Source organism: Nyctereutes procyonoides, unplaced genomic scaffold, assembly GCF_905146905.1.
Source record: "Nyctereutes procyonoides isolate TBG_1078 unplaced genomic scaffold, NYPRO_anot_genome, whole genome shotgun sequence".
NCBI classification, from domain to species: Eukaryota; Metazoa; Chordata; class Mammalia; order Carnivora; family Canidae; genus Nyctereutes; species Nyctereutes procyonoides.
The window spans coordinates 16,937,582-16,952,855 of record NW_026575046.1 but is presented as its reverse complement, the minus strand read 5'-3'; the positions used below and the strand labels follow the sequence as shown (position 1 = coordinate 16,952,855).

The 15,274-nt window shown below is 35.7% G+C and overlaps 1 protein-coding gene across 1 annotated transcript in view; it reads right to left on the bottom strand.

Annotated features, from left to right (window-relative positions):
* Positions 1–15,274, bottom strand: part of WDR70 (WD repeat domain 70) — a 294,429-nt gene that overhangs the window by 227,099 nt on the left and 52,056 nt on the right. Inside the window, exons 6-7 of the mRNA XM_055325309.1 lie at positions 6,945–7,004; positions 1,885–2,018 (exon numbers count right to left, since the gene is read on the bottom strand). Of these exons, the coding sequence (XP_055181284.1) occupies positions 1,885–2,018; positions 6,945–7,004 (194 nt within the window). The remainder of the gene's footprint in view (positions 1–1,884; positions 2,019–6,944; positions 7,005–15,274) is intronic.

Below are 15,274 nucleotides of genomic sequence, written 5' to 3'. Positions count from 1 at the left end.
GCACTGCCTTGAGACTCATGGGACATGATTCTATTCAGAGCTAATCATTAATAGACTACTGAATAATCCTGAACAAGTGAGTTTGTAGTCGTAAAAGTAGTTTGTGGTCGTAAAAGTAGAAGGGGAATACAATCCTTATATGAATCGAGAGAGTATCGCATGGGAATAAAATATATAATATTGTACTTTAAGTGTATTTTTTAAAAGTCATCATACTAACTCAAGACATCAAGTTACAATTTTAGACAATAAGAGTTTTAATTAAATATAGTCATCATTGGAGACACTCCGTTTTTAAGGTTTTTTTTCCTTTCCAACTGATCAGAAATCTGCTTTGCTCACCTAGGGAATTCTCAAATCTTTACTAAAGATAGCTTAAGAATTAGGACTTCAAAATTTACAAATAATTATGATTTGTACAAAATTGATCAGGGCCATGTTTAGTATAACTTTTAGGTTATTTTGCTAGATAACTGCAGCTCCCAGAGAAACTGAGGTCTTAGAACCAATTCTGAGTTACATACAGACATTGGTTATCTATGCAGTTATGAGCAAGTAAGCAAAAACAATTCACATATATTCCACAGGATTAAGAAAAATCTCAGCTCTCTAGCCTTTCAGACACTCCAACCACCACTTTCATGAAAGGTTCACTAAAAGCAAACACCCAATAGCCCAGAAACAGGAACTTTATCCATACAGAATGGATAAAGACAGAATCCAGAGTTTCCAGGTAGACACAAGGTTTAGCAAAAACCATCATCCTTAAGAGTTCAAGTTAAAGGTAAACTAGATTCTTTTTTTTTTTTAAGATTTTATTTATTTATTCATGAGAGAGAGAGAGAGAGAGAGAGAGAGAGAGAGAGAGAGAGGCAGAGTCACAGGGAGAGAAGCAGGCTCTATGCAGAGAGCCTGACGTGGGACTCGATCCGGGTCTCCAGAATCACACCCCAGGCTGAAGGCGGCACCAGAATGCTGGGCCACTGGGGCTGCCCGGTAAACTAGATTCTTAAGCCCCACTCATATAAAAGTAGAAAACCGGGGATTCCTGGATGGCACAGCGGTTTGGCGCCTGCCTTTGGCCCGGGGCGCGATCCTGGAGACCCCGGATCGAGTCCCACGTCGGGCTCCCGGTGCATGGAGCCTGCTTCTCCCTCTGCCTGTGTCTCTGCCTCTCTCTCTCTCTCTGTGTGACTATCATAAATAAATAAATGAATGAATGAATGAATGAATGAATGAATGAATGAATGAATGAATAAATAAATAAATAAAATTTAAAAAATTTAGAAAACGGGGTCTAAGTAATTTCAGCTAATTCACATATGGTGAATATGTACAGTTAGTCAATAAGAACTCATTTACAATATACATTATACAAAGTTAACAAGGTATCAGTTTCACCTGTAAAAATCTATTTTTGATATCCAATATACTAAAAGACCAGATATAGTCAAAAACAGAAGAGGGTGGCTTGTGGTAGCAACATGTAAAGCCCTTTCCGATACCATGCTAGCTGACCATACATGCTAGCTGACCATACCTGCACAGTGCAGCATTGACTAACACCTGGTTATTGGCTTAACATACATCATACACACATACATAACATTACATGGTATTTACTGTAGTATTAAACTAGGCAAGGTAATAATCTCTAAATACAAATATTTTTTACAAAACAAAAGATTGAAAACATCTTTAAAATTTAGGTTAATAAAACTGAAGGAAAGAAATTTAAGGTACATTTTTCTTTTATCCAAATAATGAAGGTAACACATGGTCATATAAACAGTGTATTTTTGGTACAAAGCATCACAAATGAAATTCAAACGATAACAGTACTCCATCTTCAAATATGAAAGTATTAAGTTGTGCAACACATACCATTCACAGGGCTGAAGAGATCGAAATGCCTTAAAAGAAGCATCCATTCCAGCAAAATCCCAAAATTTAACATCATAGTCATACCCTCCAGTCACCAAACGGGCACCTGAGGGATCTAAACCCAAAGCAGAAACCTGGTTTAAAAAAAAAAAAAAGAAAGAAAGAAAAGAAAAAGTTTAACTGGAGAAAAGCTACTTATGGTCAAATTAACCTCTATTTCTTTTCTCTAACCCTACCACCTATATTATAGGCATTGGAAGTACAGCTCACCAGCTGTTTTTACTTCTAAAAAGTAGGACTGAATAGTATATCCTCTATTATTTGACTTATTAGGACTACTGTTTCTAAAAACAACAAAAAAGTAGTTTCTTTTGAAATAAAGAAAAATATTTTAATTTAATCTAATTGCCAGCTTCATCCCAATTTATCTATCAAACTTCAAAAATAATTCAGCTTTTTCAATAAACAATTCTGAGGAAACCTTTTGAGATGTTTTAGCTACCACTAACAGAAGACCACACAAATCTAAAATTACCAAAATGAAAAAATGCAAAAGGGTATGTTAAGAAATCCACTTAATGAAGTAGGACAAAGTAGAAATTATTTTGTGTATGTGGCTAAATAACTCATATAATTACCTTAAACAATTACTCTAAAAGCTGAACTTATAAGTGACTGACTATATTATAATACCACTTTTATATTGGTTCCATAAAATATCTGCCTTCCCTGTGAATCTTCCTAGATCCAATGCACATGTGAATACCCAATTGGTAACTCACTATTCTTAAGCAGGAAGTCCCTGGATTGACTGCCCTCTCAGAAGGCAAAAAATGCATTAGAAATAATGTGATTATCACACACTCGAGATACTAAAAGGATCAAAGTTTTATATAAAGGAAGCACCTATAAATCAGTTCTCCTGACAGACTTAAAATGTTATTAAATGTAATAGAATTACTGAGTTAACACCAGATATTTACAAAATAATTTTACACATTCCAGTCACTACCTGCAAACACTGATTTCGGAACATAAGGAAATTACATATAAATATAATTAGTTAATGATCTACTTTATGGTTAAATTAGATATGTACTACTCTAAATGTGTTAAGAAAGCATACAAATGAAAACGAAGTCATTTTTATGCCCAAACAATTAGGTCTTAAAACCTAAAACAATCAAAAATAAAAATAAACAGTAGCTTTTGAAGACTTCTGCTACTACCAACTACAAACTTTTTTTTTTTTTTAATTCATTAGAGACACAGAGAGAGAGAGATGCATAGACACAGGCAGAGGGAGAAGCAGGCTCCCTGCAGGGAGCCTGACATGGGACTGGATCCCAGGTCTCCAGGATCACACTCTGGGCTGCAGGCGGCCCTAAACTGCTGCGCCACCGGGGCTGCCCCCAACTACAAACTTAGTTACGTTCCTTGCCCACTCTATCCTTCTACTCTCCTGTTACAATTAAAGAGGTGTCCTCCTCCTGGTGTGACCAACTGAGCCAGTATTCATCCCATTACAATACAATTTAAAACTGCAAATTCATTTGTGGCTTGTCTGTTCAATGCCTGTTCTCCATGCAAGGGTATAAACTTCTCTGCCTCACTGTAATTGGCAGCATGTAGCAGCAGGGGCAAATGGCTATGTCAGGGTAGAAGAACTGATGACTAGCTGTAGGCATTCATCTTGAGTCCTTGGGGAAAGGGAAAGGGCTGCTTGGAGCCAGCAGCTTCCAACCTCCAGGGAGTCATTTGGAGTTTAGTGCAAGCTGGGAAGAATGAGCTCAAAGGGAAACCTGGAAAAGAAGCAGCTCTTCACCTAAAAATTGTTCTCTTTGCTTTAGCTGTGAATTCTTTCATTGGGAAAGAGAAATTAACAGTATGTCACTATATCAATGAAAGGAGAGGTGGATGTGACTCATGACTTAGAACCAAATTATCTACAGTCTTAAAAGTGAAAGTTGGAAATGGATTCCTAGGGGAAAATTTCCTCCACTAAACCAGTTTATCTGGGCACTACACAGTTTAAGGGAACATGGCTATGATCCACTTAAAGATTTGGATCATCTGGTAGAATACAAAGGAAACCGTCTCTAGGTCTTGTTAAGGAATGGAAGGGTGAGTAGACTGGTTCAGGGGCAGGTACTAGAAATGTCAAGTGTAGGAAATAAGGCTAGCCTTGTGTAGATAACTGGTAAGGCTCAGAAATAAATATATGGGGACTCCTTTTAGCATTCTCTATACTTCTGTGAATGTGTATTTTCCAATAACTAAAAAAAATAAATAAATAAATAAGACCAGGCAAAAGAGTCACCTTGCTAATCTCTGACGTTTTTACAAGATGAAATAAATACATACGGGGACCCCGATGTTTCTAGCAGCAATGTCCACAATAGCCAAACTGTGGAAGGAGCCTCGGTGTCCAACGAAAGATGAATGGATAAAGAAGCTGTGGTCTATGTATACAATGGAATATTCCTCAGCCATTAGAAATGACAAATACCCACCATTTGCTTCAACGTGGATGGAACTGGAGGGTATTATGCTGAGTGAAATAAGTCAATCGGAGAAGGACAAACATTATATGGTCTCATTCATTTGGGGTATATAAATAATAGTGAAAGGGAATAGAGGGGAAGGGAGAAGAAATGGGTAGGAAATATCAGGAAGGGAGACAGAACATGGAGGACTCCTAACTCTGGGAAACGAACTAGGGGTGGTAGAAGGGGAGGAGGGCGGGGGGTGGGGGTGACTGGGTGGCGAGCACTGAGGGGGGCACTTGACGGGATGAGCACTGGGTGTTATTCTGTATGTTGGCAAATTGAACATCAATAAAAAATAAATTTATTATTTTAATTAATTAATTAAAATAAAATACATGCAGGGAAAGGCAAGACTGCAAAAAGATTAGGTAACCTAAAAATACAATTAAAAGCTCTAATTGAGGGGCACCTAGGTAACTCAATTGGTTAACCATCTGCTTTCAGTTCAGGTCATGATCTCGGGATCCTGGAATGGAGCCCCATATCAGGCTCCCCGCTCAGCTAGGAGTCTGCTTCTCCTTCTCTCTTTGCACCCCCCACCCCCTCTCTGCTCATGCTCTCTAAGAAATAAAACCTTTAGAAGTAAAAAAAAAAAGGAAGCTCTAATTGATTTTTCTAATGTGCAAAGCAAGTGGGCACTATATTTTTAATTATAATTCTTTAAAAGATAAAATTCCATTTAAAAAAATAGAAATATGGGATCCCTGGGTGGCTCAGTGGTTTAGCATCTGCCTTTGGCCCAGGGCGTGATCCTGGAGGTCCAGAATCGAGTTCCACTTCAGGCTCCCTGCATGGAGCCTGCTTCTCCCTCTACCTGTGTCTCTGCCTCTCTCTTTCTCTGTGTCTCTCATGAATAAATAAATAAAATCTTTAAAAAAAATTTTAAAAATAGAAATATTTAAATAAAACATGTGAACCCATGAACACTCTCAGTTGTAAAAATCTCTGAACTAAATAATAGGGAAGATTCTGTTTAAGTATGAACAGTCTACTATTCCTTTTCCTTTCCTAATTTACCTAAAAACAAGAAAATTAGTAAAATTCTGTCACAATTTCAGAATAAAAATGTTGATTTAATAAAAAGTAGATATAAGATCTCAAATCAGATGGAAATGGTTTCTTAAAGCAGTTCTCAGACACTTCGGTTTCAAGCTACTTTATAGTCTTCAAATCTATTGAGGACCCCAAAAAGCATTTTTTTATGTGAGTTACGTGCATCAGTACTTACCACAGTAAAAATTTAAACTGAGACATTTTATTTCATTTTTAAAGATTTTATTTATTTATTCATGAGAGACATAGAGAGAGAGAGGCAGAGACACAGGTAGACACAGGTAGAGGCTCTCCATGCAGGGAGCCTGATGTAGGACTCGATCTCCGGATGGTGGGTTCATGCCCTGAGCCAAAGGCAGGTGCTCAACCCCTGAGCCACCAGGCGTCCCTAAACTAAGACATTTTAAAATATTTATTGTTCACTTCATTTAAAACAATAAATCCACTACACTTTAACAAACATTTTTATGAAAATGGTATTTTCAAAAGCAAAATTGGGCAAGAAAAATGACATCCTTCTCTATTCCTATTTCTCTATTTCTTCTATATTTCTCATTTGCATCATTTCTGGGTCTATTTCTCCTGATTGATGTTTTCCTCATTATGGGATGTATTTTCCTACTTCTTTACATGTCAGGCATCTAGAAAAAGGCAGTTTCATTGAAATTGGAAAGCAATGGGGCAGCCCAAGTGGCTCAGCAGTTTAGTGCCACCTTCAGGATGTGATCCTGGGCCCTGGGATCGAGTCCCATGTCAGGCTCCTATATGGAGCCTGCTTCTCCCTCTGCCTGTGTTTCTGCCTCTCTCCCTCTCTGTTTCTCTCATGAATAAATAAATAAAATCTTAAAAAAAAAAAAAAAAGAAAAGGGAAACAAGATAATCTTCTTCTTTCATTCATGAGGTTTCCTTCATTCAACTACCACTTTTTAATGGTTTTACAATAAAATAATTTCATGTTATAACTCAGAATTTTATATTATTAATCTTTAACATAAAAATAACAATACAAAAATAGAATCTGTAAGTCTAAGTAATATAATCTTAAAACAGTACAGTAACCATTCTATGTTTATTTCTTATCTCAGTGTTCATCTAAAAAACGAACTCAGGCCTTTTACTGATATAGAAATAAAGCTAAGGGTAATGAGAAATTTTCCCACACCATAAAAAGGAAAACTGTATTTTAGTTTCATTTCTTTTTTTCACTTGTAATGTTCCTCTATCAAAGAACAAGGTTTTAAAGCCAACAATAACAATGACAATAAGTGTTGCTATTTTAAATGAAAGGCAATGGTTATTTTGATTGAATAGAAATGTAATATTTCTTTTTCTTTAATGTCTACAGCTTCTGTGTTATCAGCTGATTGTATAATTAGCCTTAATATAAATGTATCATTGGTTCACTTTTCCATGGGAGCCTTGTTACTGAGAGGAAAGAATTAAATTTTTTAAACTTACTGTTTTAGTACCATGCTTCAGAGTTATTTCATGCGAGTCAGGGATCTTTTGGACAGGATTCTGAAAAAAGAAAATGCCATGACATCAATGAGTAATGAACATATTTGAGGCAGGGGGGCGACATACCACGCTCACAGGCAATATAAATTTTTAAAATTGCATCACTAGCTCTTTACACAAAGCTTAAAAAAACAAAATAAAATTTGTGAGGGTATCTTATTTCTGCACTTCTAGATAGATTACAATTGTTGAGTTGATAATAAATTAATCTTAAATCTCAAAAAAGAGAAACCGTAAGGTTGTATGAAACCAACCATCCAAATATTTAAAGCCTTCTTTTCACTGAAAATTGAGCATACATAACTTAAAGTGTTTAACTACATAAAATCAAATCAAATCTGTACAGGGTAAATATACACCCTTACAGGGTATATATTACAGGGTAAATATACACCTCTAACCCTTAAAAGTTTAAAAAGCAAAATATTGCTGCTCAAAAATTGCACAAATAAGGAACTGAGTCACTAAACGATTCATCAATTCAATAAGCACTTATTAAAGTGAGATTATTGCAGATGCTGGGTGGCATCAAACATAGCCTTTATCATCCCCCCTTCCAAGAAGCACATGGTCTAGGAGGGGGAGATCAATCACTCTAATGTAATATAAGAAATGCTATGATAAACAGAAGGTATGGGCAGGATAATCGAGGAAGAGAAAGGATGAATACACAAATAAGACATAAGGAATCACAGTGATCATTTGAATAAGAATTTTCATTATTTAGTCAAGTTTCCATTACCCAAGAGCCAGCTAATAATACTAAAATTCTAGGGCAATTACAAATTCACGTGAGGATCATCCTGCAATCTACTTAATTAGATATGTGCAATCTAACAGACTTTAGTCCCTATCTCCCCTCATTCTTTAGCATCCTTGATGAATCAATCAATCACAAGGTTTATTTCATCATAAACTTTTCCCCAGCTATGGCTCTTTCTCCCCAGCATGTAAACAATTAAAGTACTTCCCATATTAAACACACATATACACAGAGCAATTCCTCCTACATTTACTATCGGATCATTATCTTTTCCTTTGCCATCAAGTTTCTTTATACAACAGTTTTCACTCAAGTGTCTCTGCTTCCTTTTACCCTTCTACCTCTACCACTATGGCATGTGTCCTTTTATTCCTAATGCCTAATACAGTTCCTGGCACCTAAAAGACTCTCAGTAAATACCTCTTGAATAAACAAGTCACTATGAATGCCCCTGGACACTTTCATAACTTAACCTGCACAAATGACTTTTCAACAGCATAGCAATTACTTAACTATTTCCTCCACTGTTTCTTCTATCTTAACTATTTCCTCCACCTGTTCTTTCCTGGGAGGAAGCAGCCTAGACAAGAAGCCAGAAAAGCTAGAGGTTTTATTTGTATTTTTTTATATGGTTGAACATTCTTTTTAACATTTTTTTATTCATTTAATTTTTTAAGTAAGCTCTACATCCAACATGGGTCTTGAACTCACAACCCTAAGATCAAGAGTCATGTGCTCTACTGACTGAGCCAGTTAAGTGCCCCCAAGAAAAGCTAGGTTTTTTAATCTAGCCCTGCCACTCAATAGCCCTGTCATAACTCCAGGAGGGTTATGACTCTATTTTCTCATTTGTATACAGAGGATAATAACACCTGCCCTTAGGGTTACTGTGAGGTAAGTGGTTTAAGCCTTATAATGTAGCATTCTGCACAAAAGTAGGTGCTCAATAAGTGACAGCTACCATTTATTCTAAGGCTTACCTCCTATCTCTCTGGTCCTATCATCTTAGTCTATTTCCAGGCTTCTCTTCCTCCTTAACTGGCTAATTCCTACTCATCCCTTAAGACTCAGTTCAGATGTTACCTGCTCCTGGAAACACATCTCAACATTTCAAAATCTGGGTTAAATGACCCATCTAAAAAAATAAATAAATAAAATAAAAAATAAAAAAATAAATGACCCATCTATGCACTATGATGTTACAGATAAGGAGACAACCTCTCCTAATCTCTATCAGAGAATTTATCAAAATCTATTGTAATTTTTAACCTGTTTCCCTCCCCACCACTCCCTAACCAAATTACAAAATAGATACTTCTCAAAGATTGTGTATATCCATTATCATATCTGGTTCTCCAATCCACAAAACAGGATGGTGTCTGACAGACAAACACTAAAGTGTTTCGGAATATTTAATGGACCAATACCTTATAGATTACATTAGATTGTAATTTTTTTATTGTAATTTTTAATTTACTTTTAAACATTAATGTTTACATCCATAAAGGAGAGCAGGTGCTATCCATCAGACCAGCCTGGTAAGTGACTGTCAGAGATAACTGAAGTTTTCAAAAAGTAAAAACCTTTAACAACCAAAGGATTACACAAAGTTGCAAATATAGGGGTGCCTGGCTGCCTCGTACAGAATGTGACTTTTAATCTCAGGATCATGTATTTGAGCTCCATGTTGGATGTAAATATTACTTAAAAAATAAAGGTGCAAGTCTAGAGAACTAAAGGCAGTTTTAGACTGTCTGCATCTCAGAGATTACTGTAGTCTATTACCATCACAGTGCAGTGAAGAAGATCAGGAAATGAGAAGACACTGAACAGGAACCCTAACCTCACAGTAACCTAAAGGACTGCTGGAGAGTTTACAACTGATTTCAGGACAAGATGTTACAGTATGGTTTACTACGCTCTGGAAAAGGGCGGCACATACCTTGATTTCAGAGATACCAATACTCCAACACAAATCACAAAATAATTTAAAAGTCAAACAAATGAATTCTGAACTACTCCAATATAATTATGTAAGCCACTGATCCCTTTGCAGTGGATAATATTTGTAAGTAATAAAAACTCATGTGTAAGTGCTAAGTACTCTTGCAAAAAAAAAAAAAAAACAGGAGAACAGTTCAAATGTTTCACTTATAGAAGACTATTATAGTTGGTATCTCATTTCATAACTAATCACCTTTTCATCATTCAGGAAACAAGAAACACTGTCACTACAAGAAGGGATGAAAATTATTCCATTGAATTAAATGTAAAATGTGCCTATATAGAGACAACTTCTGGCATTTAAAGTAAAAACTTACAAGAACCCAGAACATTTCAGTATTTACATTAGTAAATTAAATGTTTAAATAAATGTTGTTTACATTTAAAATCAAAGTTTTACAGGAAATCATGTAGAACATAACTTATAAAAGGCCCATATAACTGGTACAACTAAATTATCTAAAATAGTAGCAATCCATCTTTTGGTAGCATATCACTTGATGGTGACTGTTCTTTATCCAGAACTTTTCCTAATGACGTTTTGGAATACGGCGTAAATGTGAAATGTGCTCTACCAGTAGAATATTTTCATGATCTTCATGCCAGGGGACACCATAAGCTACAAGACTTGAATGAAGTCATTTATTACAAGAATTCATAACAAAAGCTAGTCTTAATGGAAGAAGGGAAAAGATACCAATTTTTGTTTTGGTTTGGTTTTAAATATCAACCAAAGGACTATTTCCCAGGCTCTTTGGTTTGCCCTCAATAACAAGGATAGCAAATATATCTGGAATAACATGACCAATTCCATCTGACATATATTCTTAAAGTGTTTTCAAAAGACTTGCAAATCAGAAATAACCTTCCTAGGATGAAGTTGCTGTTAAGTTTAAAATATGTATGGTACTATAAGCCATAATCAAAAGTCTACCCAGTAACAAAGATCTGCCACAAAGTGGCTATAAATTTTGTGGAGAGAATGAAGACTGCCAACCAGGAACTTGCAAAGGAGTGCTATGTTCTCCCAAAAACCATTCTGTAAATAGTTGCCTGTGTGGTATCACAGAAAACCAAAATTAATCTAGAATAACTCTGTAGATCCAATAGGCTAACTTAATAATTATTCATCACACATTCACTAAAAAAACTAACAACAAAGACACTGCTCAGGAATCCCTGGGTGGCGCAGCAGTTTGGCACCTGCCTTTGGCCCAGGGCGTGATCCCGGAGACCGGGGAACGAATCCCACGTCGGGCTCCGGGTGCATGGAGCCTGCTTCTCCCTCTGCCTATGTCTCTGCCTCTCTCTCTCTCTCTCTCTCTCTCTCTGTGACTATCATAAATTAAAAAAAAAAAAGACACTGCTCAAAAAGACTGTCAATCCAGTAAAGCAAAACTGACAGGTAAACAAATAGGCAACACTAAAATGTTTCAGATGCTATGATAGAAGAACACACAGAGTTCAGTGCTCAATTCCATTTTGTCTGGGGAAGTAGAGGGTGATTAGAAAAGGCTTTACAGAAGAGATGCTTGAGATGCCTTTGGAAAAATAGAGGTTCCCTAGGTAAATGTGGAAGGTATCCAGGAGAAAGTAAGATAAATCCTGACACTTACTGGACTGCAATTACTTCTGCCCGGATAGAGGTTTTTTTTGTTTTGTTTTTGGGGGGGTTTTGTTTTGTTTTGTTTTCTGGATAGAGTTTAAATCACTGAGCAGGAAAAGGAGAAGGCTGTGTGTGGTGTGTATATATGTATCCAAAAAAAATTTTTATTTTTATTTATTTTTTTTTTTCAAAAAAAATTTTTAACCCAAGGTTAGAAACCAGATTGTATACAATGTCAAGAATCTGAAATTTTAGCTCTGAGCCATGTAATCCTCCGGTAAGATCTGAGTTTTCAAAAAATCACCAAGTTATTCTGTGCATCAAAAGGTATAATCAACACAGTGAATAGGCAACTTCTAGAATGGGAGAAAATGTCTGCAAATCATATATCTGATAAGGGGTTAATATCCAAAAACACAAAACTGTTACATTCAACAACAAAAAAAAAAAAACAAAAAACCTGATTCAAAAATTGGCACAGGACCTAAACAGATATTTCTTCAAAGAAGAAATACAGATGACCAACAAGTACATGAAAAGTCATGTACTTTATATTTAAATACACAATTTAAATAATTTAAATAAATTAATATATATTTAAAGTCAACATTACCAATCATCAGGGAAATGAAAATCAAAACCACACTGAGATACCAGTAACAGGTTAGCTATTATTTAAAAGAAGACAACAACAACAACAAGAGGAGGAAGAGGAGGAGGAGGGGGAGGAAAAATGTTGACAAGGATGTACAAAAAAATGGAATCCTTATGCATCACTGGACAGAAATGGTACAGCTGCTATGGAAAACAGTTTGGTAGTTCCTCAAAAAATTTAAAATATGATTCAGTAATTCCTTATTTGTATATATACTCTAAAGAACTAAAAGCAGAATCTCCAAGAGATGTTTGCACACCCATGTTCAGAGGAGCATTATTTACAACAGTCAAAGGATAGGAGCAACCCAAGTGTCCATCAATATATGAATCAATAAACAAAATATGATATATATATATATATATAGACATATACACACACAATGGTCTTTAAAAGGAAAGAAATTCTGACACATACTATGACATGGATGAACTTAGAGGGCATGATGCTAAGTGAAATAAGCCATAAAAAGAACAATGCTGTAGGATTCCTATGAGGTATCTAGAGTAGTCAAATTCATAGAAAGTAGAATAGTGGTTGCCAGAGTCAGGAGAGAGGGAAAAATGGGGAATTACTGTTTAATGGGTATAGTTTCTGTTCTGTAAGATTAAAAAAAAAATTCCAGAGACTGAATATACAACAATGTAACATGAGCTGTACATTTAAAGATGGTTAAGATGGGGGATAAGTGCAATAGGTGATGGAGAACAGAGAGTATGTATATTTATGATGAATAATGAGTAATGTAACTAATGTAACACCTGACACTAATATAGACTGTATGTTAACTATATTGGAAATAAAATTAAAAATGTAATAAAATTTAATAATTTTAAAATAAAAATTAAAAATGGTTAAGATTGTAAATATTATGTGTATTTTACTAAAATTGAACAAAACTTTCAAAGATATAGTCCACATATGCAAAAAAAAAAATTAAAAGATGCATATTATTAAGCAGTCTTCTTAATGTTCTAATAAACTTTAGGTAAGCTTCAAAATCAATCATTTATCAAATGTTTAAAATCCTCTTCCAAAAATATAAAGTTATAGGTCTAAAATATTGCAGGAAGGAAAGACAATTTCCTATCTAATTCTCACAGCTGGTTCCAAACCGTCAATTAGTATTCCCAAACCACCTCTAAATTACCCTCAAACAGTTTATGCCCTATTGCAAGCTGCACCTTGGAGAACATTTCTCAGTAACATGACTGAAAAGTACATTGTTAAAGAACTTTTTATACTTGTGTGAGGGCTGAGAAACTCAAAAGGGATAGGTCATTCTTGTATTTTACCAGAAATATTTTTTTTAACTCCATGACATTATCAATAAACACAAAGAAGACAATGTTCTACCCTCATCATACAACAACGGCAGGTCATAAGTCAATAGGATTTATACCAAAAAAAAAAAAAAAGGGATTTATACCAAAAAATAAACTTATTTTCAAAAGCTACCTTGAACATATGCCGTATCACTCCCTGACACCCTAAAATTTTAAGAGTATTTCTACTCTTATTGGCTACTTCTGAAGACTTGAAATCTAGATAGGACTCCAGTTGTAACCTTCATTAAGCCACTCAATTGTCTAGAACCTTCACTTTTTCACTTATAAAAATGAAAAAGTCACAGGGTGCCTGGGTGGCTCAGTGCTTAAGCCTCTGCCTTCAGCTCAGGTCATGATCCCAGGGTCCTGGGATAGAACCCTGCTTTGGGTTCCCTGCTCAGTGGGAGTCCGCTTCTCCCTCTGCCACTCCCCCTGCTCATGTTTGCTCTCTCTCGCTCTTTCTCTCTTTCAAATAAATAAAATCTTCAAAAAAGAAAAAGTCAGATGAGGTAATTCACGACCTTCTATGATGACATGGTTTACCTTAAACTTATTCACATCTGAAACTATGAACCCTCTTCCTACGTCAATGAAAATTCCTTTCCGGGCTTCTATCTTCTTCACTTAATTCTACATTGCTCATTACCATGATGTTACTCTTCATAGATTGTTTTTCTATAAAAACTTTCAATGATTCTGTTGCCTTTAGTAGCAATCAATAACTTTTCACAGCAGTCACACATTTTTGTTTTAGAAATTTTTCTGCAACATTTGACTACTATTACAAGTTTAGAAAACTTAATGTTTTGGGGATCCCTGGGTGGCGCAGCGGTTTGGTGCCTGCCTTTGGCCCAGGGCGCGATCCTGGAGATCCGGGATCGAATCCCACGTCGGGCTCCCGGTGCATGGAGCCTGCATCTCCCTCTGCCTCTGTCTCTGCCTCTCTCTCTCTCTCTGTGACTATCATAAATAAATAAATTTAAAAAAAAAAAAAAAAAAAAAGAAAACTTAATGTTTTGAAAAAGTTTCTGGTCAAAGGGTACAAACTTTCAGTCATGAGTAAGTTCTGAGGATCTAATGTACAGCATGGTGTCTATAGTTAATAATACTGTGTTGTATACTTGAAATTTCCTAAGAGAGTAGATCTTAAGTGTTCTCACCATGAAAAAAAAAAAACTATATGAGGTGATGGATGTATTAATCAATTAACTGATTAAAATTTCACAATTTATACATGTTTCAAACCACATTATACTCCTTAAATATACACAATGTTTATCAATTATACCTCAATAAAGTTGGAAAATAAATAGAATATCATTAAAAAACAAAAGACAAAGACTGGGGTGCCTAGCTGGCTCAGTCAGTAGAGCATGTGACTCTTGATCTAGGGGTCATGAGTTCAAGCCTCACAATGGGCACAGAGGTTACTTAAAAAAAAATTTCCTATATAATAAAAAAGCAGTTTCTTATAAGATACCAGTATCTAAAGAGTCTAACAACACTCTTATCACTTGCAGTGGTACTTTTCTATACATTACTTAATGAGTATATTAAGAGCCACCCTTACCCACAACATTAACCACTCTAGGTAGGAATGGAAGAACAAAGGAGTTGGGCTTCCCAGGGAGGCAGCTGTGGTTTGTTGGAGAGTGAGTGTTATAATAGAAGTTAGAAGGAGCAACCTGACTTTCTAGAAACCCTATAATGAAACTCCTCCCTCCCACTCCTTCGCCCCCACCCTAAAAAGACGACTTTCTTTTACAACTCTAAACAAAGAGAATTTCACTCGTTCAGACTGGGTCCCTGGGTTTTACCTCACTCCTAAAAAAGGCACACCTCCACCATACAGTGCCAACAATGTATACATCATTCTCAAATCTTCACAACTTGAATTAATTATCCACTGGAAGC